Source organism: Schistocerca americana, chromosome 3 (genome assembly GCF_021461395.2).
Source record: "Schistocerca americana isolate TAMUIC-IGC-003095 chromosome 3, iqSchAmer2.1, whole genome shotgun sequence".
In the NCBI taxonomy this organism is placed as follows: domain Eukaryota; kingdom Metazoa; phylum Arthropoda; class Insecta; order Orthoptera; family Acrididae; genus Schistocerca; species Schistocerca americana.
In genome coordinates this window covers 814,719,923-814,743,796 of record NC_060121.1, presented here as the reverse complement: position 1 = coordinate 814,743,796, position 23,874 = coordinate 814,719,923, and the positions used below count along the sequence as shown (strand labels likewise).

At 41.4% G+C, this 23,874-nt stretch overlaps 1 protein-coding gene across 1 annotated transcript in view; it reads left to right on the top strand.

Moving 5' to 3' along the window:
- The window catches only part of LOC124607366 (sugar transporter SWEET1-like), a 189,646-nt gene that overhangs the window by 155,413 nt on the left and 10,359 nt on the right, over positions 1 to 23,874 (top strand). Inside the window, exons 4-5 of the mRNA XM_047139679.1 lie at positions 8,893 to 9,051; positions 20,738 to 20,857. Coding sequence (XP_046995635.1) covers positions 8,893 to 9,051; positions 20,738 to 20,857 — 279 coding nt within the window. The remainder of the gene's footprint in view (positions 1 to 8,892; positions 9,052 to 20,737; positions 20,858 to 23,874) is intronic.

Here is a 23,874-nt window from a genome sequence, read left to right as displayed (position 1 = left end):
TCACGGCATCAAATGCGGGGCGTCTCTCGTCGTCGTCTCTGCTTCCTTTTCCTCCTTACGACGAGACGGCAGAAGACTGGTCCGATTACAAAAAACGTCTTCGGCAGCACTTCTTGGCATTTCATGTCGCGGATGAACAGACATGTAAGTCTCTGGAGTGCAAATAGAGGCATGGGGCGACGTCGAGGAAATACAACCTCTGTGCGATGTTGACGAAGCGTGTGGCGTGTCCCCGCCGGCCGACATGGCCACAGTATGCTCCCAAGCACAGCCTCGGCCTAACCATAAACAAATCTCTAAGAAACTGCAGCAAAACCCAAGGCAACTTCCTTCATGTCCGCGGTGTTTTACAAAATATTCACGAGAAGATTGTCCACAACGTTGGGCCGTGTGTCACAAATGCAAAAAAAAAAAGGTCATGTGTCATCCGTTTGCAAATCCGACCGCATACATGATGTTCATGAACATGACACTGATTCTGATTCTGTGTTGTCTGTCAGTTGTACTTCTTCCCTGTCAGGGAAGTTATTCCTCACTGTCCAAATACTTGGTTGAGATGTTCGCATGCAGGTGGATACTGGTTCTGCTGCCACTATCATCAATTCTCAGACGTATCTTCAGTTTGGTTCTGTTCTCCACTCCTGTCACCTGTCACTAGGCAATTACGGACTTACAATAAACAGAAGATTTCTCTCTTGGGACAATTTGATGCTGAGGTATCTTACAAATCTGTCGTTCGCACTGTTCCTATATTTGTGGTCGACCAGAGTAATGCGGAGAATCTTTTTGGTTTCAATGCCTTTCGTGTTTTTGGGTTCTCCAGAGATGACTCTGTCAATATCATCTCTGATGCTATTCCTTATGCTCAATTGGATTCCTTGACGACATTTTCATCCCTCTTTTCTCCTGGGTTAGGCCGTGCAAACGACTTTGAAGCTCATATCACGCTCAAACCCACTGCTCGGCCTAAGTTTTTTCGGGCTTGTCCCGTTCCTGTGGCCCTTCGTGATCAGGTCAAACGGGAGCTGGATTGTCTCACTGCTTCAGGGATCTTGCTTCCTGTCACTACCAGTGAGTGGTCCTCTCCTGTCGTCGTCGTTGCTAAGCCAAATGGTGATATTAGTCTCTGTGGCGATTTCAAAGCCACTGTAAATGCTCAATGCCTTATCGACACTTACCCTATGCCTCGACCTGAAGAATTGTTCACTCAACTTGCTGGAGGCCAGTATTTTTCTAAACTTGACCTGTCAGAAGCTTATCATCAACTTCCTCTTGACACTGCTTCCCAGCAGTTTCTGGTCCTTAACACGCCTTTCGGCCTCTATCAATACCAACGATTGCCATTCGGGGTTGCCAGCGCCCCTGCTCTCTTTCAGCGATTCTTGGAACAATTGTTGCTCACTGTCCCGGGGTGTATAAATTACCAGGATGACATTGTTGTCACTGGCTCCACCACTGACGAACATCTTCAAAATCTCCGCACACTTTTTCATGTCTTACAGACTGCCGGTCATAAGTGTAATCTTCAGAAATCAACATTTTTTCAGGCATCTGTCACGTACTTGGGGTTTCAACTCTCTCGGGATGGTATTCGTCCGCTTCAGCAAACTGTCACTGCGATCGATACCCTTCCTCGCCCTACATCTGTTAAGGAACTGCAGGCCTTCTTGGGGAAAATAGCATACTATCACAAGTTTTTACCATCTGCTGCTTTGGTGGCTCAGCCTTTGCATCGCCTGTTGCGTAAAAACGTGTCTTTCCACTGGTCCGTGTCATACGATGCGGCTTTCCAGAAATTGAAGACTATGCTGAAACAGGCCCCGTGCCTGGCTACTTATCGAACTGGCCAACATCTTGTTCTTGCCATGGACACCTCTCAATAAGGGGTCAGTGCAGTCCTTGCACACCGTTTTTCTGACGATTCTGAACAACCCATTGATTATGCCTCCAAAACGCTCATGGATGCCCAACAAAAGTATTCTCAAATTGAAAAAGAAGCTTTGGCCATTATTTATGCTCTTCGTAAGTTTGGTGTTTTTCTCTATGGATCCAAATTTCATCTTGTTACGGATCACAAACCCCCCGACAAGGCTGCACACCGTCTCCAGCGTTGGGCTCTTTACTTGCCTCGTTTCAATTATGAGATTCATTTCCGACCAATGGCTCAACATGCGAATGCTGATGCACTGTCTCGCCTTCCCATGGGTCCTGATCTGGCATTTGATAGGGATGAACTTTTGTGTTTCCACCTGGAAGTGGCCGAGCAGCGGGTTGTGGACGGGTTCCCCATCACCGGGGACCGGCTGGCGGCTGTTAGGGGTTCTGACCCTACCCTCTCCCGGGTTTTACGCTGTATTCAGAAGGGTTGGCCAGATCGTCCATCCGCTAAGACTTCTGATCTGTTGCGGAACTACTACACTTTGCGTTACTGCCTCACGGCTAGGGATGGTGTTATGCTCCTTTCTACCGAAAATGCTTCGCCGCATGTTGTGGTACCTGCGTCTTTGTGTGATTTGTTCTTGCGCCTCCTTCACCAAGGGCACTGGGATGTGTCTCACACAAAATCTCTGGCGCGCCATCATGTGTACTGGCCCGGCATTGACTCTGAAATCGCACACATGGTCGCTGCCTGCGGCCCTTGTGCGTCACAGGCCGCCGCCCCAAAGTCATATTTGTCACCGTGGCCTTCGCCTGAGAAGCCCTGGGAGCGTATTCATGCTGACTTTGCAGGACCTTTTTTAGGTACTTATTGGCTTCTCATTATTGATGCCTACTTTAGCTTTCCTTTCATTGTCCGTTGCACGTCGCCTACCACCGCAGCAACCACCAATGCTCTAGCTCGCATTTTTACTTTGGAAGGCCTTCCCTCTACTCTTGTTACTGATAATGGTCCGCAATTTGCCTCTTCCGATTTTGCAGATTTTTGTGCCCGTCACGGCGTCATGCATGACACGGCCCCTCCGTTCCATCCACAGTCAAACGGTGAGGCTGAACGACTGATCTGCACATTTAAGGCTCAAATGAGGAAACTCCTGACTTCTTCTGCTGCTCATGATGCGCTTCTCCAATTTCTGGCTTCTTACCATTTCACCCCCAAGGGCGACCACAGCCCAGCTGGAGCTCTTACATGGCCGACAGCCCCGCACGCTACTTCATCTTCTGCGGCCTTCCACCTCACGGCTGCGGGTGCCTTTGCTTGGCTGGTTCACCGCCGCCGACCTTGTATGGGCACGGGGATATGGCAGGCAGCCAAATTGGAGTCCTGGCCGCATCTTACGACACCGTGGCCAATGCATGTATGAAATCCAGATGGATATGGGTGTTGCAGTGCGTCATTCCGACCAGCTTCGGCCTCGTGTGCCTGCAACGCCTGTTCTGGATGCTGCTACACCACCTTCGGCTCTACCTGACACTCGGGATACTGGAATTTCTCATTACTCAAAACGCAGTCCTCTCACCAGCACAAGAACTGACGCCACTAGGAGATGTGCCCATGCAGGAACCAGATGACCATCATCTGTCGGAGCCAATCTACTCGCCTCCTTCTCCTACGTACGTGGACACATTGCCCATGTCTCCTGTTATAGCAACCGGACTTGCCGTAATGGGCAGATTGTTGCACGGGACCCCAGCAGATTCGACCCCCACGTCTCCTGTCGTCTCGACCCGTTATCATCGGGGACACTTCCGTCCGTATGGGAAGCCTCCTCCTCGAGACTTTACGGCCAGTCAAACAACACCTATGGACTTTAGCAATCTACAGGCCACCTCCATCAAGACCTGTGCAAAAACTTCAAAGGGGGGAAAAGTGTTGTGACTTGCCAATCTTTCGAAGTGCCGCAGCGCAGTTACGCGCATCCTCTACATGTGGCGCTGTCTGCCAGCCATGCAGCAGCAGTGCCACCTAAGCGGCCAGCCTGCCGGCAGCCGCTAGACTCGGACTCAGTTATGATTTGACTGTTAAAGTGTACACACGTCTTACTCTGTTTACTTGATCTGCGACTTTCATGTATTGTGTCTTCCTTGAAATATATTTGTTTAACTTGAAGTTATAACAGGAAACACATTGAGCATCTGCACATCTGTCGAAGAATTTAGTAAAAATTGTTAAAGATCTTGTTCAGCATAAGAAGTATGTGTATTTTCTCTCTCAAACCAGGAAAAATCTTTCTCCTTGTCCTTGGGTGCTTCTACTTCCTCCTTGGCAGTGACTCTTAAAGTTGTTTGCAGCATGACTTCTAGAATACGATCATTGGATACACAGGCATGTGGGTGATCCATTCAGTTGGTTTTGAATTTTGGGTGGAAGCCTGCAGACAGGATAAGTTCTTTATTTTCAAATGCATGTTTAAACCTCATTTGCAAGCCCAAAGAACTGCATCAAGCAGAGGTCTGCAACGTGTCAGCTTAGTGGATAAATCATTCAGCTTTTGTTTCAAAACACTCAAAGTTGGGGCAAGTTCAGAGCCTGCGCCAGTGGACTCTTCAGTTAACAATATTCTCCCAAGAAAGTAACTTCTTCAGGGGTTATTCTTGGCAATAGGTAAAAGTTTGTGCAGCTACCAATCAATTTGCTTATCTATTGGACAGCCTTATTCAGTGACTTCCGTCTTGGAATTACAGCCATTAACAGACAGACACCACAAGTATTTTTGGTAAGGTCTGCAACTTGTGTTGACTGATTCTGTTTGTTCCAAAGCTTGGAGCACTTTGCCATGCTTTGTGAAACTTCTTTGAATTTTATATTTTCAAATGCACGTTCAGAGTTTTTCATGACAATGGTATTTAATGTATGACTTGCACAGTGATGATGAGGGGCCAATAGAATATTTTCTTCAACCATTTTAGTTCCACTTACTGATTCTAACAAACTGAAGATGTTTATCAATTCCAAATCATAATCATCAACATTTTCATTATTGTCTTCTTCCTCATCAATAACATGTGCCTCAGGTACAGTGTAAAAGCCTTAACAAAGTTTTTGCCATTGTCTGTTGTTGTGCTACACACTTTCTTTTGAATATGATATTATAGCAATGTGTTACTTGTTACCTTGGCCAGAGTTTGTGTGTTTGCGTCCCTTTGATTGTCTTCACTCCAACACTGCCATATTTCTTTTAAATGTAACTAGATCATGTCAGTGACCAGTTATTCCAGTGAAGCTCCTACAACACAATAACAAAATGTAGTTAAAAATCAATGAATAGAAAATACAAGGAAAGCTATTGAGAACTGTATTAATTTCCACAGTAAATTATAAAATACACTCCTGGAAATGGAAAAAAGAACACATTGACACCGGTGTGTCAGACCCACCATACTTGCTCCGGACACTGCGAGAGGGCTGTACAAGCAATGATCACACGCACGGCACAGCGGACACACCAGGAACCGCGGTGTTGGCCGTCGAATGGCGCTAGCTGCGCAGCATTTGTGCACCGCCGCCGTCAGTGTCAGCCAGTTTGCCGTGGCATACGGAGCTCCATCGCAGTCTTTAACACAGGTAGCATGCCGCGACAGCGTGAACGTGAACCGTATGTGCAGTTGATGGACTTTGAGCGAGGGCGTATAGTGGGCATGCGGGAGGCCGGGTGGACGTACCGCCGAACTGCTCAACACGTGGGGCGTGAGGTCTCCACAGTACATCGATGTTGTCGCCAGTGGTCGGCGGAAGGTGCACGTGCCCGTCGACCTGGGACCGGACCGCAGCGACGCACGGATGCACGCCAAGACCGTAGGATCCTACGCAGTGCCGTAGGGGACCGCACCGCCACTTCCCAGCAAATTAGGGACACTGTTGCTCCTGGGCTATCGGCGAGGACCATTCGCAACCGTCTCCACGAAGCTGGGCTACGGTGCCGCACACCGTTAGGCCGTCTTCCGCTCACGCCCCAACATCGTGCAGGCCGCCTCCAGTGGTGTCGCGACAGGCGTGAATGGAGGGACGAATGGAGACGTGTCGTCTTCAGTGATGAGAGTCGCTTCTGCCTTGGTGCCAATGATGGTCGTATGCGTGTTTGGCGCCGTGCAGGTGAGCGCCACAATCAGGACTGCATACGACCGAGGCACACAGGGCCAACACCCGGCATCATGGTGTGGGGAGCGATCTCCTACACTGGCCGTACACCACTGGTGATCGTCGAGGGGACACTGAATAGTGCATGGTACATCCAAACCGTCATCGAACCCATCGTTCTACCATTCCTAGACCGGCAAGGGAACTTGCTGTTCCAACAGGACAATGCACGTCCGCATGTATCCCGTGCCACCCAACGTGCTCTAGAAGGTGTAAGTCAACTACCCTGGCCAGCAAGATCTCCGAATCTGTCCCCCATTGAGCATGTTTCGGACTGGATGAAGCGTCGTCTCACGCGGTCTGCACGTCCAGCACGAACGCTGGTCCAACTGAGGCGCCAGGTGGAAATGGCATGGCAAGCCGTTCCACAGGACTACATCCAGCATCTCTACGATCTTCTCCATGGGAGAATAGCAGCCTGTATTGCTGCGAAAGGTGGATATACACTGTACTAGTGCCGACATTGTGCATGCTCTGTTGCCTGTGTCTATGTGCCTGTGGTCCTGTCAGTGTGATCATGTGATGTATCTGACCCCAGGAATGTGTCAATAAAGTTTCCCCTTCCTGGGACAATGAATTCACGGTGTTCTTATTTCAATTTCCAGGAGTGTAGACTAAGTAAATAAATAAATAAAGTAAAAAACAATGTAATTTAAAGTATTTGGGATTTATGAGAGTATCTTTCGCCTTTATGCCATATATCAGTAGTAGTTGCCACCACATCCAACTTCTTAAGTTCACCTTGAATATGATTTTTCGTTCTCTCAGATTCCTCATTTAATATTTTGCTTTGCAATTTTTCTTGACACAACTGGTAGAAACTTTGGTGAACCAGACATACAAGGTCTTTAAACAAGGGCTCCTTTATTAATTGTTCATTACTGCTTTATCAACCATACTTTGAGTTACATAATGTGAAGTTGAAGGACTGCTCCATGAGTTAAGTGTTGTTTGTTTTGAGGTTTAACCTGTAATGCTACTGCTCTGTTTTCTTTTTGTGCATTGCACTTTATTTTGCTAAATGCCTTGAGTGTGGATATTTGCTCTGAGTGAAAGTGAGAATTGAATATATTAGCTTTTTCAGGTTTGTAGTTATAAATGTTGAGAATATTTCACATTTAAATAAAATGACAGTATCAATCACACTTTTATTTAAATACCTAATGTTAGCAGCAAGCAAAGAACTTACTTCTATACGTTTTTTTAATTTTTCTGTTTAGCTCCAATTTCTTTGTCTTCTTTTCCCACTGGAGCAAAATTTGCAATGAAAGGAAGCATCAAAAATTCAAACACTTCAGTATAAGACGGCCAAGACATGGATGTGTCTTCCTCCTCGTCCAAGTTGAAGGGATCTAGAAATGAATTTAACGTCTTTTTCATGCATAATGTGTCATGTGACTGCAATATCTCTCAGTGGTGTGTGTATGATTTTCAGATAAAAATGTTGTGAATGAATGAACAAGAATTAAGTGCAATAATGACACTAAAAATTATAATCCAGGCTCAGTATTTGTATGTATGTTTTAGAATACTGTGCACAGGTGATAATATTTAATAACTAGCATACACATTGTTGACCAAGTGACGTCAGAAAGAAAACGTGCCGAAACAAAAATGCTGATATGATGCAGTGTTCAACAGGGCTGCAAGAAGGAAATGTGTCAGCAGCAGCTGCAACGAATTCAAAGGTTTTCAGAAAATATAACATGCTTACTGTTGAAAAGGTTTAATTTTGAAACAAATATGGTTTTTTGTCCAAATAAATGCCAATATTACACTGTCTTGAGTTGCTCACAACAAAATATGTTACATGTGATTAAACAATGGAAAATCCAGTGACAGTTTCATTAAATTGTTGCCAATAAAAGTAAATTGTTTACAGTTAAAGTTACTTATTGGAAATAATAACACGGTTACCAAACATTATCTTTGAAAAGAAACTGTTGCCAGTAATGGTGTTACAAGTCAGGCATTACCCCCCAACTTTGGTTTTTATAGTTGACATTATTTTAAGCAAGAATTTCCAAGTGGCTACCGGTATGGTGGAAAAGACTTCCCTTTATGCACTGGAATGTACATGGAATGTCAGAAGTGAGTCTGTTACTTCATATTCCCTACTTCTTCTTTCACCCCCCCCCCCCCCCCCCCCCATGATATATAATTTGTGCACACCATCAGGTGCAGAATTTCCCCCTTACCTTCCCCTTTTGAAAGGATATTTCACTTTTTTTCGTATTTTGTATTCAACACTTTTTTGTTTCATAATTTGGTTAACCCATTCCATTTTTTCATATGTTAGCTTGTTTTTTTTTCTGTTACTACCGGTAATCTCATCACTGTTAACTTTTTCCTATCTACTAGTTTAATGATGATACACAAAATATAAATGTTGGACGTATTAGCTACTCTATCCCCAAAAAACCCAGTGAATGATTTATACTTCTGTATTTTGTTCTACTTTCAGTACCATTATCTTTTTATTTTTTGTTGGTTTGTTACAAATAAATACATTTACCATCATAATTATTTCTATTGTTTTACTTCTACTTGTTGAATTTGTTTGAAAGTGTTGATATCTGATGTATTTGTTTTTCTCAGAGTGTTGAAATTTAAATTAACTGTATATTGAGTAACAATATGGTGGAAAAAGCTATGTATAATTACTATAAATGAGCTTCTAGTTCAAATGACAGTTTATTTATTGTAGTTTCTACTTAATAATTTATGGCGAGAGATATATGATAATATCTACTCGAAAATATATATTGGTGTATGTTTTTCATTTTTTTGTTAACCAGTATTAATTTCTGTTGCAGTCACAGGTATTGAAGTACATCTCTGTATTCATTGTGGTGTTGCTATTAACACTTCTGTATTTATACTTTGACACAAATCCAGACAGAAAGAGATATCACATGGGTCTCTTATGTACATTTGTGACCATCATGTTCTTTGCTGCGCCATTGATGACCTTGGTGAGTATACGAGTTGTTGTGCAACTGGTAATATCTCTCTTAGTTGTTATTTATAATTTTTGCCTTGTTTTAGCTCCTAATAACTTTCCTTCTATAAATAAATATGTTAGTTAATAAACTGATGCTTAGATAAGCTATTACATATCTCCTCCACTAAAAAAAACTGTTCACTTTAATATGAATTCAGTTATCAAAATTTTATGTACTTTGACTCTGCTGTATCTCTCAGTTCTCATTTTTATCTTGAAGCAGGCTTTGTCTTGTTTTTGTGGATGATCAATAATAATGATTTAACTGTATATGTAATTCTACTTTCAACACTTAAATATTAATAATCTGCAAAAGTGAATGTTGTTGCTGATGCATGATTCAAGACACTCGTTGAATTGAAATATTAACTAAATTTCTGGGATCTGCATTGTTGCCTTCAGATATCTGTTACTCTCTTACATAATTAATTGTTTATAATATGTGGTAACACATAATTTAAAAAAAGGACTCTTACTTTCTCATTTAAGATACAACTCTTTGTCACATAGAACTGAGCTTTCCCAAGACTCAAACTTGTGCAAAAAATTGACAGTAGCAATCTTTTGAATATCACATTGTCAGTCATAAGCTGCCTCTTTTACTTGGAGAGCAATCATTATAGACACCTAGTTGCGAGAAGCTGCCATTACCTAATGCAGACAGGGGCTTAGCAGTGTCTGTGACAGCCTCTTTACTACATTTCTACTACAGTCACATTAAACATAAAACAAGCCTAATATAAAAAGTAATAAGATTAACTTCAACAATAATTCCAACCTGGAGCTCCATTTTCTTTGGTGTCGGGGGAAAGGGGGGGGGGGGTGTTGCTCGTCATCCTGTGTGGATAAATCAGAGAACAGGTTTCTGCAACATTTCAAAGTTTGCTGGTGTTATATAGATAGCATGCGCTATCCTTAAATGCTAAGAAACCACATTGGATTATGTACCCACCCATGGTTGATGAACCAGAAGCTTTCTGCTGGGCATATTTCAAAAGTAAACTGACTTCCAAATCCATTTGCTATTCATCCCTTGCACTGGGCTCAGTGTAAGATCATAGACTGAGTGCCTTTCTGCATCATATTGTCATGGAGCATTTTGACAGTGGGTGAGTAAGCATGAAATGTACTGTTTCAGTATTGTTTGTTTAAGAATTAACTGACTATATGTACTTGAGTGGGCAATAGCGAGCAACTATGTGAAAAATATAATATATGCCAGCTGCTGAAATGGAATTCAGATACATTACAATTAGCTTTACTTAACCAAAGCCTCTGCAAAGCAGGTGCTGCATGTTAACTTTGGCACTTTGTACTGGTGATAATGTCCTGTCTTTTCTCTTATACAAATCAGCTTTTTCATAAAAATCATTAATTCTGGCTGTTTCAAGATCCACTTTCAGTATAGGAAGAAAAAAGATAGTGTTAGTGTATGAGTGCAGTTCTGGATACAGGAAAATTGTGGATCCCATTTAACTTGGCATTTGTCTTCTTCTTCTTCTTCTTCTTCTTATGTCCTTCACATCCATCTCACAGCTGAACTATGTGGTTCAAAGTTACTTTGTTCCTCCAAGGAGCCCTCATTAATTTTTCTTTGCTTTTTTGAAATAATGTTCGTGGCAAAACATAAATTGGAAAAATGCAGTTGCACACAGACATATGTAACTAGCAACTGAGAATTGACAAATCAACAACATTAAAGATGATTGATATACCCTATATTTTCAAATCTAATTTGAAAGGCATGATTGTGGGAAACACTTTTAGTATGTGTAGAAATAAATCACAGTAATTTAGCGAGTTGCTAATTGTTTACTGTACACAATGTTTAAAGTCATTTTAGTTTATTTTTTAAAATTTTAGTGGTCTTTATTGCTTTTTAAATTTTCTCTTTACTTTTCTGTGAATCATTTAGTGATTAGTTCCAAGACCAAGTAGCTTTTCTGCTTGTTTATGGAACCTGATAAATTAAGTCAAATTAAATTAAAAGTGTCTTTGTTTCTGTATAAGTACTGCGACCTACTGCTTATAGTGTTCAAATCTCAGTCTTTCTCTACATTTTTTACCAAATTATCTATCTTTTGGTGCCTCAGGAGGTGCCGTATCAGTCTAGCCCTTCTTCTAGTCGGTTGTACCATAATGCTTTTTTTATCCCAAATTGATTCGGTACCTCTTTATTAGTTATCTTATCTTCCTATCTAATCTTCAGCATTTGTCTGTAGCACCGTATTTCAAAGAGCTTCCTTCTATTCTTTTCTTGTTTGTACTGTTTATTGTCCATGTTCCACTTCCAGACACTAGGCAAATACCTTCAGAAAAAATTTCTATAAAACTTATATTTTTTCTCTTTTACAGAAAGGCTTTTCTTGCTACTGCCAGTTGATGTTTTATTTCTTCTTTACTCCTGCCATAGTCAGCTGCCTTTCTGCCAAAATAGGAGAACTACTCTAGTGTTTTACATGTCTTATTTCCCGATCCAGTTTCCCTAGTATCATGTTGACGTACACCTTTTTCAAAGGCATTATCCATTCTCTTTAACAGCCTTTGTAACTAACAAATCTCTACAAAATAGCAACTTATTACAACACTGATTTTTGAATGTCAAGTTTGTGTTTTTCCATATTTGTGTTTTTCACTAATATTTTAAATTACTTACAATTCAGAAATTAGGATTTTATAACACTATTAAATTTTTGTGTATATTTTGATGATTTTTGACGGTGTGGTCATATGTTTCAATATAATATATGAATGTGGAATGAATAAGTACAAAATTATAATTCAAAATAATCTTTATTCAGATCTCTTCAAAATAACCCACACATCTTGGATGCGTGAAACGTAGCAAAACTTTCTACAAAGGAGCATAATTTATACATCTCCTACCAAAAACTGTTTTATGACAGAACAGTGTCACAATAACAGTCATGCCCATTTAAGCATGTTCCCACAGCATAGAATGACAATTTTGTAATATGTATTTACTAATTTTGGACTCATTGTGCAAAAATAAACTAGTCAATTATATCACAACTTCAAGGTCCATTGCTGTCTCGGAAACAATTACAATATTATTAGCAAACTGTAAAGTTTTTATTTGTTTTTCCTGAACTTATTTTTTCTAAAATTTTTCTTCCTTTCTTTTACTCCCTGCTGTATTTACAGATTGAATAATATGATGGATAGGCTACAACCTTGTTCCATGCTCTTCTCAACTACAGCCTCAACTGTTGTAACTGCAGCCTGGTTTCTGCACAAATTGTAGATAATCCTGTATTGTGTTCATAGTAACTTCAGAATTCTCTAATTATTTACATTTTAACAGGTGCCATATGCTATCAAAAAATAAATAAAACATGATGAATATTTTTTCTTATAAGATACAGCCTTTACTTAAAAATTATGAGACTGAACTGCTGACCAGTACTTACCTTGAGAACATGAGATATTGGTATTAGTTGAACACAATATTATTACACTTTGGAGTCACTGAATAGTACAAGTTCGTTCGCAAACAAGACACACACACATACCAGTATATGCACAGCTGAGCTGAAAGCATTGACATTGTCCTTAGTCACAATTGTATTGTTTGCTATAATGTCACCATGTATTATTGGTAAAAGTCCAAGTGCAATAACATCGTGGTTGGGTAGTACTGCCAAAGGCAGAGAGAAAAATACACAACACTATCCTAGCTTTCAGAAGTAATAGTTCTTTCCTCAGGGTATGTGGGGAAGGTTAAAAAGGAAGGACAGGTCACTCATACTTAGGATGAAAGGGACTCACCTCTTGTGAGGATGAACAGACACAAAACTTTGACTTAGAATTGAACCCATCCGACGCACTGTCAAGAGCAAATAACAGAAAACAGAACATTGTGAATTCCACAAAACAAAAATCACAGGCTCTTTCCATTATTTCAAGGGCATTATTAAACAGTTCTGAAAACTGCATTGCGCAATAGAATTCTGCTACTTAATGCACTTACTAATAATGTGTATACAGGGTGTTACAAAAAGGTACGGCCAAACTTTCAGGGAACATTCCTCATACACAAAGAAAGAAAATATGTTATGGGGACATGTGTCCGGAAACTTTCCATGTTAGAGCTCATTTTATTACTTCTCTTCAAATCACATTAATCATGGAATGGAAACACACAGCAACAGAACGTACCAATGTGACTTCAAACACTTTGTTACAGGAAATGTTCAAAATGTCCTCCGTTAGCGAGGATACATTCATCCACCCTCCGTCGCATGGAATCCCTGATGCACTGATGCAGCCCTGGACAATGGCGTATTGTATCACAGCCGTCCACAATACGAGTACGAAGAGTCTCTACATTTGGTACCGGGGTTGCGTAGACAAGAGCTTTCAAATGCCCCCATAAATGAAAGTCAAGAGGGTTGAGGTCAGGAGAGCGTGGAGGCCATGGAATTGGTCTGCCTCTACCAATCCATCGGTCACCGAATCTGTTGTTGAGAACCGTACGAACACTTCGACTGAAATGTGCAGGAGCTCCATCGTGCATGAACCACATGTTGTGTTGTACTTGTAAAGGCACATGTTCTAGCAGCACAGGTAGACTATCCCGTATGAAATCATGATAACGTGCTCCATTGAGCGTAGGTGGAAGAACATGGGGCCCAATCAAGACTTCACCAACAATGCCTGCCCAAACGTTCACAGAAAATATGTGTAGATGACGTGATTGCACAATTGCATGCGGATTCTCGTCAGCCTACACATGTTGACTGTGAAAATTTATAATTTGATCACGTTGGAATGAAGCCTCATCCTTAAAGAGAACATTTGCACTGAAATGAGGATTGACACATTGTTGGATGAACCATTCGCGGAAGTGTACCTGTGGAGGCCAATCAGCTGCTGATAGTGCCTGCACATGCTGTACATGGTACGGAAACAACTAGTTCTCCCATAGCACTCTCCATACAGTGACGTGGTCAACGTTACCTTGTACAGCAGCAACTTCTCTGACGCTGACATTAGGGTTATCGTCAACTGCACGAAGAAGGGTTATCGTCAACTGCACGAAGAATTGCCTCGTCCATTGCAGGTGTCCTCGTCGTTCTAGGTCTTCCCCAGTCGCGAGTCATAGGCTGGAATGTTCCATGCTCCCTAAGACGCCGATCAATTGCTTCGAACGTCTTCCTGTCGGGACATCTTCATTCTGGAAATCTGTCTCGATACAAACGTACCGCACCACGGCTATTGCCCCGTGCTAATCTATACATCAAATGGGCATCTGCCAACTCCGCATTTGTAAACATTGCACTGACTGCAAAACCACGTTCGTGATGAACACTAACCTGTTGATGCTACGTACTGATGTGCTTGATGCTAGTACTGTAGAGCAATAAGTTGCATGTCAACACAAGCGCCAAAGTCAACATTACCTTCCTTCAATTGGGCCAACTGGCGGTGAATCGAGGAAGTACAGTACATACTGACGAAACTAAAATGAGCTCTAACATGGAAATTAAGTGTTTCCGGACACATGTCCACATAACATCTTTTCTTTATTTGAGTGTGAGGAATGTTTCCTGAAAGTTTGGCTGTACCTTTTTGTAACACCCCGTATACAGGGTGATTATAAAGTTAAACTTTCAAAATGTTGTAGAAGTAACACCACTGGTCAGAATGACATCAAATTTCAATGGAATATTATTGGAGAAGGGGGAAAACATAAGGCAGAAGAAAAAAAAAATGTAGTATGAAAATTGATCAATAGAAGGTGCTGTATGTGTCAGAATACGTAAATGAAAACACCTGTCATGTGCACGACCCATTGCAGTTGGTATAAACACACCGGGTACACAGCTTTTCCTCCTTTCATGTCTGCGACATTCGCCATGACTGTCTCAATGCAGGATCGTGCTCTGCTTGTAAAGCTGTATTACAAGAACGATGACTGTGTACACATCACTCTGCAGAAGTTCTGGACACCGAAGGGTTTGAAAAAAAGGCATTGGTCTGATGACTGCTGTGGGCCTGGAGAAAATGATTCAGAAATTCGAAAAGACGGGTTATTTTGGTGTGCAACCTGGTAGAAGGAGGAAACGAATTGATTTAACATCAGTGGAAACAGTGGCCACATCAATGCAGGAGGAGGCGAATGGTGGTGTGTAAAAGTGTAGAGTACGGAGAATTGCCTGAACATTGGACATACCCATGAGCACGATGCATAAAATCCTATGAAACATCCGTGCATTCAAAATTAAATATGTACACGAGTTGCCTCCTGTTGACCTGCCAGCAAGAGAGACCTTTGCTTTAGAATTTCTTGCTCACATGGAAGTGGACAATGATTGGCCGAGGAAGATTTTGTGGACAGGTGAAGCCCACTTCCATCTAACAGGATTTGTCAATATGCAGAATTATCAAATATGGGCAACAAAAAGTCCACATGCAATACAACGTACCACTTCATCCTGAAAAGGTCGCTGTGTGGTGCGAGTTTACGGCATCATTTATCAAAGGGTATTTTTCCTAAGAGACAGGTGCTTCCGGTCATGTTACCTGTACCGCAACCAGTAAGCACTATGAGTGTCTTTTGCGCAGCCACGTCATTCCAGCTCTCCAATGGCGTGGATGGTTGGATGGGGTCATTTTTATGCAGGATGGCACACCTCTGCAAATCCAGATAAGCACATGCTGAAGTGCCATTACGGAAATGCTAGAATTATCAGCCACCATTTCCCTATAGCCTGGCCATCCCGATCACCTGATCTTAATCCGTGTGACTTCTGGCTGTGGGCCTATCTGAAAGACGTTGTGTTCAGTGTTCCAATTGCAGACTTAGCTGCATAGAAGACACCCATTGTGCAACACATTCTGAATGCGACCCGGGAAACACTTCGATCAATTGTGGAACATGCTGTTTCTTGATTTCAACTTGTAGGAAACAGTGGACAGCATATTGAACGTTTTGTGCCAGTCACATGGAAACTAATAATCCAATTTGATTTTGATTGATCCTTTTTATGTGGTTTTTAGCCTCAGCACAATTAAAAACCAGTCAGTTGCTGTGGCCGAGCGGTTCTAGGCCTTCAGTCCAGAACCCCACTGCTGCTACGGTCGCAGGTTCGAATCCTGCTTCGGGCATGGATGTGTGTGATGTCCTTAGGTTAGTTAGGGTTAAGTAGTTCTGTGTCTAGGGGACTGATGACCTCAGATGTTAAGTCCCAAAGTGCTTAGAGCCATTTGAACCATTTTTGAATTAAAAACTGTAGTGACTGATGCTTTTTATGGGTTTTTTTCCCTCTGGACAATTAAAAACCAATGATTGAAGCTTTTTATACAATTTTTGACCTCAGGACAATTAAAAACCGATTTTTCCCATCCAATGTGATATAACCTTGCCGTGGTAGGTGGGCTTAGGTAACTAAGAGTATCACACCTGTACACCCATGCACACTGAGTAGTACAGTTTCTTTAATGTCAGACGTACACTTTACACATTGTTGTATGATTCATTTGTCATTTCTTGTCGACCACTATTAAATTATGGTGCTTACAGCGCCATCTATTGCTGCATTTTGTAGCTATTTATTTTTCTTCTGCCATACATTTCCCCCCTTCTCTGATAATATTTGACGTCATTCTGGCCAGTGGTGTTATTTCTACAGCAGTTTGAAAAATTAACTTTAATTATAATCACCCTGTATTTTGCAATCTGTCACATTAGTGTGAAAGTTTTGTGTTTGGTGAAACTATTATACAGCTGAACTTACACTGGGACATTTGTTCCTTTAGTTTTGTTCTATAAACTGTGTTGCACTGTTTGATGAACATGTCATCACATAATCATTCTACAACTATTAAATGTGAATTTAATAATGTTTCTTCACGGTGTTGATTTTAGTTTTGGCTCTGTACTCTTCTAGCTTATTATTAAGGTTAGTCTGTCTTGACAGTATACTTCTTTTTTATCTAACTTGTCCTGAATGTTTTATTGATATGAGCATACATTTTGAAAGGGATATTTCTGCATTTCAGGAGAAACAATATTTTAAATTATTTGCGTGGAGATTACTTGATATTTATCATCTTTTTGGTCATATGTTGTAGACTTCAGTATTCCTCTAGCAGTTGCTTTACTTTTATTTAAAACATGTATTTTTCAGCTTCAGTTTGTATCTACTGCTAATTTTCCTGTAACACAGTAGAGATATCATTTTATGTCACCTGCAGCCACAAGTGGCAGATTTATTGCATATTGTGTTATATCATCGAAACGATACTGTACTGAGTGATTCAGGACTACCTTAATTTGTATTTTGTGTCTGTTGTTTGACGCAACAGCTGCTGTGTTTCATGCCCCAGTATAACTTGTTTTGCAGTATTTTGATTTATGTTGCAAACCACCAACAACACTATTTCTAACAAAAATAATACTGTACTAATTCACAGTCAACATCAAAACTACCTCCCTTTCTCCTGATGGATTCCCAAAAGCTACCATTCAGCCACAAAAGAGGTCAGCTGTGAGATCTAAAACAAAGCACCATGTCTGCTGTTTGTGGAAAACACATTTCACTACAGCTGTTGTACACAGTTTTGGTTTCTTCTTCATTTCATGGCCAGTTTTGGGCTGTGAGATGATAATCAGATTGTCTGCCTTGCTAAATTACTTGTAGGTAAGAATTAAGAATTTGAGTCCAAGTCTTGCACTTCCCCCACAGTGCCAGTGTTTTTCTGTTGTTGAAATTCTTGGTATAAAGATTATGAAGAGGCAGCATTTCATAAATTTGTTAACTTTTAGTAAAAGGAATAAAAGAACTGATTAAAAGTGACTAAAGTATATGCAGTGGGTTGGGAGAGGCTTTAACTCTTGCATCAGAATTGTCCTGTTTTGCCAAACCACCTTACTTTCACTTATACAGTTGGTAATTATGTCAAGTGAAACAGGCAAAAAGGAATACAAACGTCTCAAAAATGAGATCGACAGGAAGTGCAAAATGGCTAAGCAGGGATGGCTAGAGGACAAATGTAAGGATGTAGAGGCCTATCTCACTAGGGGTAAGATAGATACCGCCTACAGGAAAATTAAAGAGATCTTTGGAGATAAGAGAACGACTGGTATGAATATCAAGAGCTCAGATGGAAACCCAGTTCTAAGCAAAGAAGGGAAAGCAGAAAGGTGGAAGGAGTATATAGAGGGTCTATACAAGGGCGATGTACTTGAGGACAATATTATGGAAATGGAAGAGGATGTAGATGAAGATGAAATGGGAGATAAGATACTGCGTGTAGAGTTTGACAGAGCACTGAAAGACCTGAGTCGAAACAAGGCCCCCGGAGTAGACAATATTCCATTCGAACTACTGACGGCCGTGGGAGAGCCAGTCCTGACAAAACTCTACCATCTGGTGAGCAAGATGTATGAAACAGGCGAAATACCCTCAGACTTCAAGAAGAATATAATAATTCCAATCCCAAAGAAAGCAGGTGTTGACAGATGTGAAAATTACCGAACTATCAGCTTAATAAGTCACAGCTGCAAAATACTAACACGAATTCTTTATAGACGAATGGAAAAACTAGTAGAAGCCAACCTCGGGGAAGATCAGTTTGGATTCCGTAGAAACACTGGAACACGTGAGGCAATACTGACCTTACGACTTATCTTAGAAGAAAGATTAAGGAAAGGCAAACCTACGTTTCTAGCATTTGTAGACTTAGAGAAAGCTTTTGACAATGTTGACTGGAATACTCTCTTTCAAATTCTGAAGGTGGCAGGGGTAAAATACAGGGAGCGAAAGGCTATTTACAATTTGTACAGAAACCAGATGGCAGTTATAAGAGTCGAGGGACATGAAAGGGAAGCAGTGGTTGGGAAGGGAGTAAGACAGGGTTGTTGCCTCTCCCCGATGTTGTTCAATCTGTATATTGAGCAAGCAGTAAAGGAAACAAAAGGAAAATTCGGGGTAGGCATTAAAATTCATGGAGAAGAAATAAAAACTTTGAGGTTCGCCGATGACATTGTGATTCTGTCAGAGACAGCAAAGGACTTGGAAGAGCAGTTGAATGGAATGGACAGTGTCTTGAAAGGAGGATATAAGATGAACATCAACAAAAGCAAAACAAGGATAATGGAATGTAGTCTAATTAAGTCGGGTGATGCTGAGGGAATTAGATTAGGAAATGAGGCACTTAAAGTAGTAAAGGAGTTTTGCTATTTGGGGAGCAAAATAACTGATGATGGTCGAAGTAGAGAGGATATGAAATGTAGGCTGGCAATGGCAAGGAAAGCGTTTCTGAAGAAGAGAAATTTGTTAACATCCAGTATTGATTTAAGTGTCAGGAAGTCATTTCTGAAAGTATTCGTATGGAGTGTAGCCATGTATGGAAGTGAAACATGGACGATAAATAGTTTGGACAAGAAGAGAATAGAAGCTTTCGAAATGTGGTGCTACAGAAGAATGCTGAAGATTAGATGGGTAGATCACATAACTAATGAGGAAGTATTGAATAGGATTGGGGAGAAGAGAAGTTTGTGGCACAACTTGACCAGAAGAAGGGATCGGTTGGTAGGACATGTTCTGAGGCATCAAGGGATCACCAATTTAGTATTGGAGGGCAGCGTGGAGGGTAAAAATCGTAGAGGGAGACCAAGAGATGAATACACTAAGCAGATTCAGAAGGATGTAGGTTGCAGTAGGTACTGGGAGATGAAAAAGCTTGCACAGGATAGAGTGGCATGGAGAGCTGCATCAAACCAGTCTCAGGACTGAAGACCACAACAACAACAACAACAACAATTATGTCAACAACCAGTGTGTGCTGGAAGTCCGTGCCGTACATCCCAGCAAATTGGAGTGTAATTAAAAGTAATCATCTTTGAAGCTGTATACTTACAGATGTGTGTTCAATGTATCATTACTAAATTAATCTGAAATTGTCACATTGTATGTGGCATTAATGATACTTTACATTTAGTCTTTTTGAAGCCAAACACGAAGCTGTTCCTGGATGAGTACATGCTTAGAGCATATGAAAATTTCCTGAATTCACTTGAACGTGCATTCCAGTGCTGACTTGATACCAAATTCTGAATTAACTAACCTGTTGAAGTGGCAACACTGTATATTTATGGGCTTTGTTGCTGCAAGATGATGTAACATACTGCTGTAGGACTCACCCACTGCTGATGAGAATGAGAAGTAGAGAGTAGAAGGTTCTAGTATCTTAAAATTATACTAGCAGTGAATTATACAATCTGAATTCTTAAGTAACAAAACTGTCGAGAGAAAATCTCCATGTAGCAGGGACTCGAAATGAAAGGAGGTCTCTCTCTCTCTCTCTCTCTCTCTCTCTCTCTCTCTCTCTCTCTCTCTCTCTCTCTCTCTCTCACACACACACACACACACGTACACACACACTGCTTGATGTTGGCAGTTGTATGAGTAGTCTGGCTTTAATGTAGGAAAGTTTGTTTTGTTTTGTCTGAGGAATATTGTCTTTAGGCAACTTCTTCTCAGCTAATAATATAACGGATTATAACTATGATTTATGAAGAAATTATTAATTAATTACAACTATCAAAAATTTAGGTATATCACTGCCCATGTTACACGAATCATTCAGATTTAATTTGATTTTCTAATTTTTTATTTTCTCCACATCAGCGCAAGGTTATAAGATCAAGAAGTACACGTTCTCTTCCATTTCCTATTATATTAATGACATTTTTGTCATCAGTACAATGGTTAATATACGGAATTCTATTGGGGGATCCATTCATGAAGGTAAGCCACACTTACTGTTTGTTAATTTCTACTGCCTTGTGCAAACTGCAATATTTTTTTACGTTTATTGTTTCAGTAAGATTTGTCCACCTGTGAAGTATGTCACTGTGATAAATTTCACAAATGGGGAGAACTATGTTAATATTAAACAGAACACAAAAGTGTTTATATAAAGAGATTAATTTCTTTATATCTGAATTCTGTCTGTGCATTTAAATAAATGCTCTTTTTAGAACTTCACAGAAACTATCCTGGATATCTATTGGGACTAGCACTCCTGTAAGAGAGGCTATTGTGGAGAAATGCCGTAGGCACAACCTAGAGGAGTGTTTCCAGAATGAATTTTTCATTCTGCAGCAGGGTGTACACTACGTTGTGACAACCATTCCCCTGCAATATCCTTTCTTTCAGGAGTGCTATTCGTGCATGCAGTAGTTTCAGTATTTCTCCTTTCTGAGTATGTGTGTTATTGTCAAGCATTGGTCTGGTAGTGTCCTCATCTGTGAATACATTTTGTTATGTGAAATTTAATATGTTGACTTTATGTCTGTTGTCTTCTGTTTTAATCCACAAGAGCCTGGATGGAAAGTTGGAATCCATTCACCGACTATCACAAGAATTAACAAGAACTTTCTGGTGGTAACTTTCTGGTGGGATACACTGGAAATTATTGTATGTTTCATGCATAGTCCTTTTTACTGAAGCATGAGAGGTGACTTAAGATTTCTCTGTTAGTTTCCCAGCATTCAATAACAACAATATCACAAAAAGGGTAGTGTATTATTCACCATACAGGGGACACGAAGAGTTGCAGACAGGCACAATGAAAAACTGATATACATTTCACCTTTGTGGTGTGTAGCAGTCTTTTCGTTGTGCCTTACTGTGACTCAGTATCTCTTCTCTTTCTTTAGTAGCAATATATTCTTTCCACAATACTGTTGTTTTTCCATCCTTGATTTTCCATTGTTTGAATTTTCAAGCATTCACATTTACAACAAGAGTGCATTAGTCTCTTGTTTGTACAACACTCTGCAAAAGCCTCCATTAACTCCTTAACTTAAAACCCCAAATTATCTTGTTTTCATTATTTTGACAGAAATTTAAAATCTTGAGTATACTTGGTCAACTTAGGAACAGGTGTTCAAAAAATAAAACCCCGCTGCATCCGTTTCAGCCTTACATTTATAGCCTGGATATTGTGTTATGTTTGCAGTGCTTGCCTCTAGGCATCATCGTTACTGTGTGTAGCTTTGGATACTTGACAACAAAACATGTGCTCCCTGCCTCTCTCTTGTATAGTTGTTTAGATAGTGCTTTCAAAAAAGGATAGTTGTAGTGATCCTGAGTTTGACACCAAATTGAGCAGCTCAAAAAGTGAAGAAGAATGTTATGTTATGGTACTTCATTAGAGACTGAAAGTGATGACAGTTCATCATTAAGTAACACGTGCTCGCCTATGGTGCAAGATAAATACCTTCACTGTGTTCCAGCCAGGTCCTCCAAGATTTATGATCACAGGAAACCACCGTGAAATACATGGTTAAACACCATAGCTATGCAGAGGCTAAAGAAATGACTTCAAGTTTCAGGATTTTTTAGTTTATAGTCCAGTGCATGAGTGTATTATTGGTGATCTTCCAACTTTTGTAACTCATTATTTTGAGCTTTAAAAGCTATCTTCATAAGTTCATATATAATTTTATTCATTATAGGAGGTTGTGGTTATCATGTAGGATCAGTTGGAGATAACACACACAAAGTATCGAATATGCATTTATTAATCACTGATACTTAACAAACATGACAGTAGAACCAGTTATGCGCCAGAAGGCGCACTAGAACAAAGCAGTCCAAAGAAGCCGAAGTCACAAAGATAGGGCGCTCTGTGCCAGAGACGCCACAGAACCCCCCCCCCCCCCCCCCCCCCCCCTCTCGGTAGTGCGGAGCATGGCGGAGGGAAACTTCAACTACACGAATTCATGATCTTGGTGTCTGTGCGGCGGTTGTAGGCGGCGGCCAGTGTGGGAAGTGGGGACGTCAGTGTCAGCAGTGCAGGCATCTCATGGTTCCAACGGCTGCACAGGCAGAAACGTGTCAGCCAAAGGCAGGTCGGCGGCGTCAGGAGGCAGATCGGTGAGTGACCACGCCAGTTTCAATTGATTAACGCACACTGTCTGCGGCCATCCATGTAGGTGGATGCCAAATGTGTTCATACCGCAACATAGCTCATGGTAAGGGCCCGAATAGGGCGCCTGCAGGGCTGCCCGCACAGTGTTTTCCTGCAGCATCACAAAGTTGCACGAAGCAAGGTTCTTGTGGATGAACACAGGCGGGGTGGTGTGGAGATGGGGAAGGGCAATGCAGAGGTGTGCGATGTGTGTACAAATCCGATCGACCAGGGTGGGAAGATCCTCAGTTGCGGCTGATGGCGAATTCTCGACAAACTCGGCGGGAAGAAGGAGGGGTTTGCCGTATGAAATCTCAGCAAGTGAGACGTTCAAATCTTCTTTATGGGCCAAGTGAATACCCAGCAGGACCCACGGGAGGGCCTCTGACCATAAGCCACCATGGCACATTAGTGCAGCCTTGAGTGTGCGATGCCACCACTCGACCTGGCCGTTCGCCTGTGGGTGGTAAGCTGAGATGTGAAATTTGGCTACACTGCAGAGTTTGCAGAGTCGTGCAAAGAGGGTGGACTCAAACTGGCATCCCTGGTCAGTTGTGAGAGACAGGGGACAGCCGAAGTGAGCAACCCACACTGAGATGCCATGCAAGGCAGTAAAGACCCTATGACAAAGGGCGGTAGGAACCAGGGAGCGAAGTGTGCCCGTAGAGGTGTCACAAAGGACAGGGATCGTCGATCCAGGTGGTATAGTCGGGCGAGCTCCTCCAGATTCAGTGGTGCGGTTACACACATATGCGGGAAAGATAATCTGCCACAACATTCCCTGTGCCATGGATATAGCCTGCGTCGGAAGAGTGCTGACAGATGCAGTCCATATGGCAGAAACGCC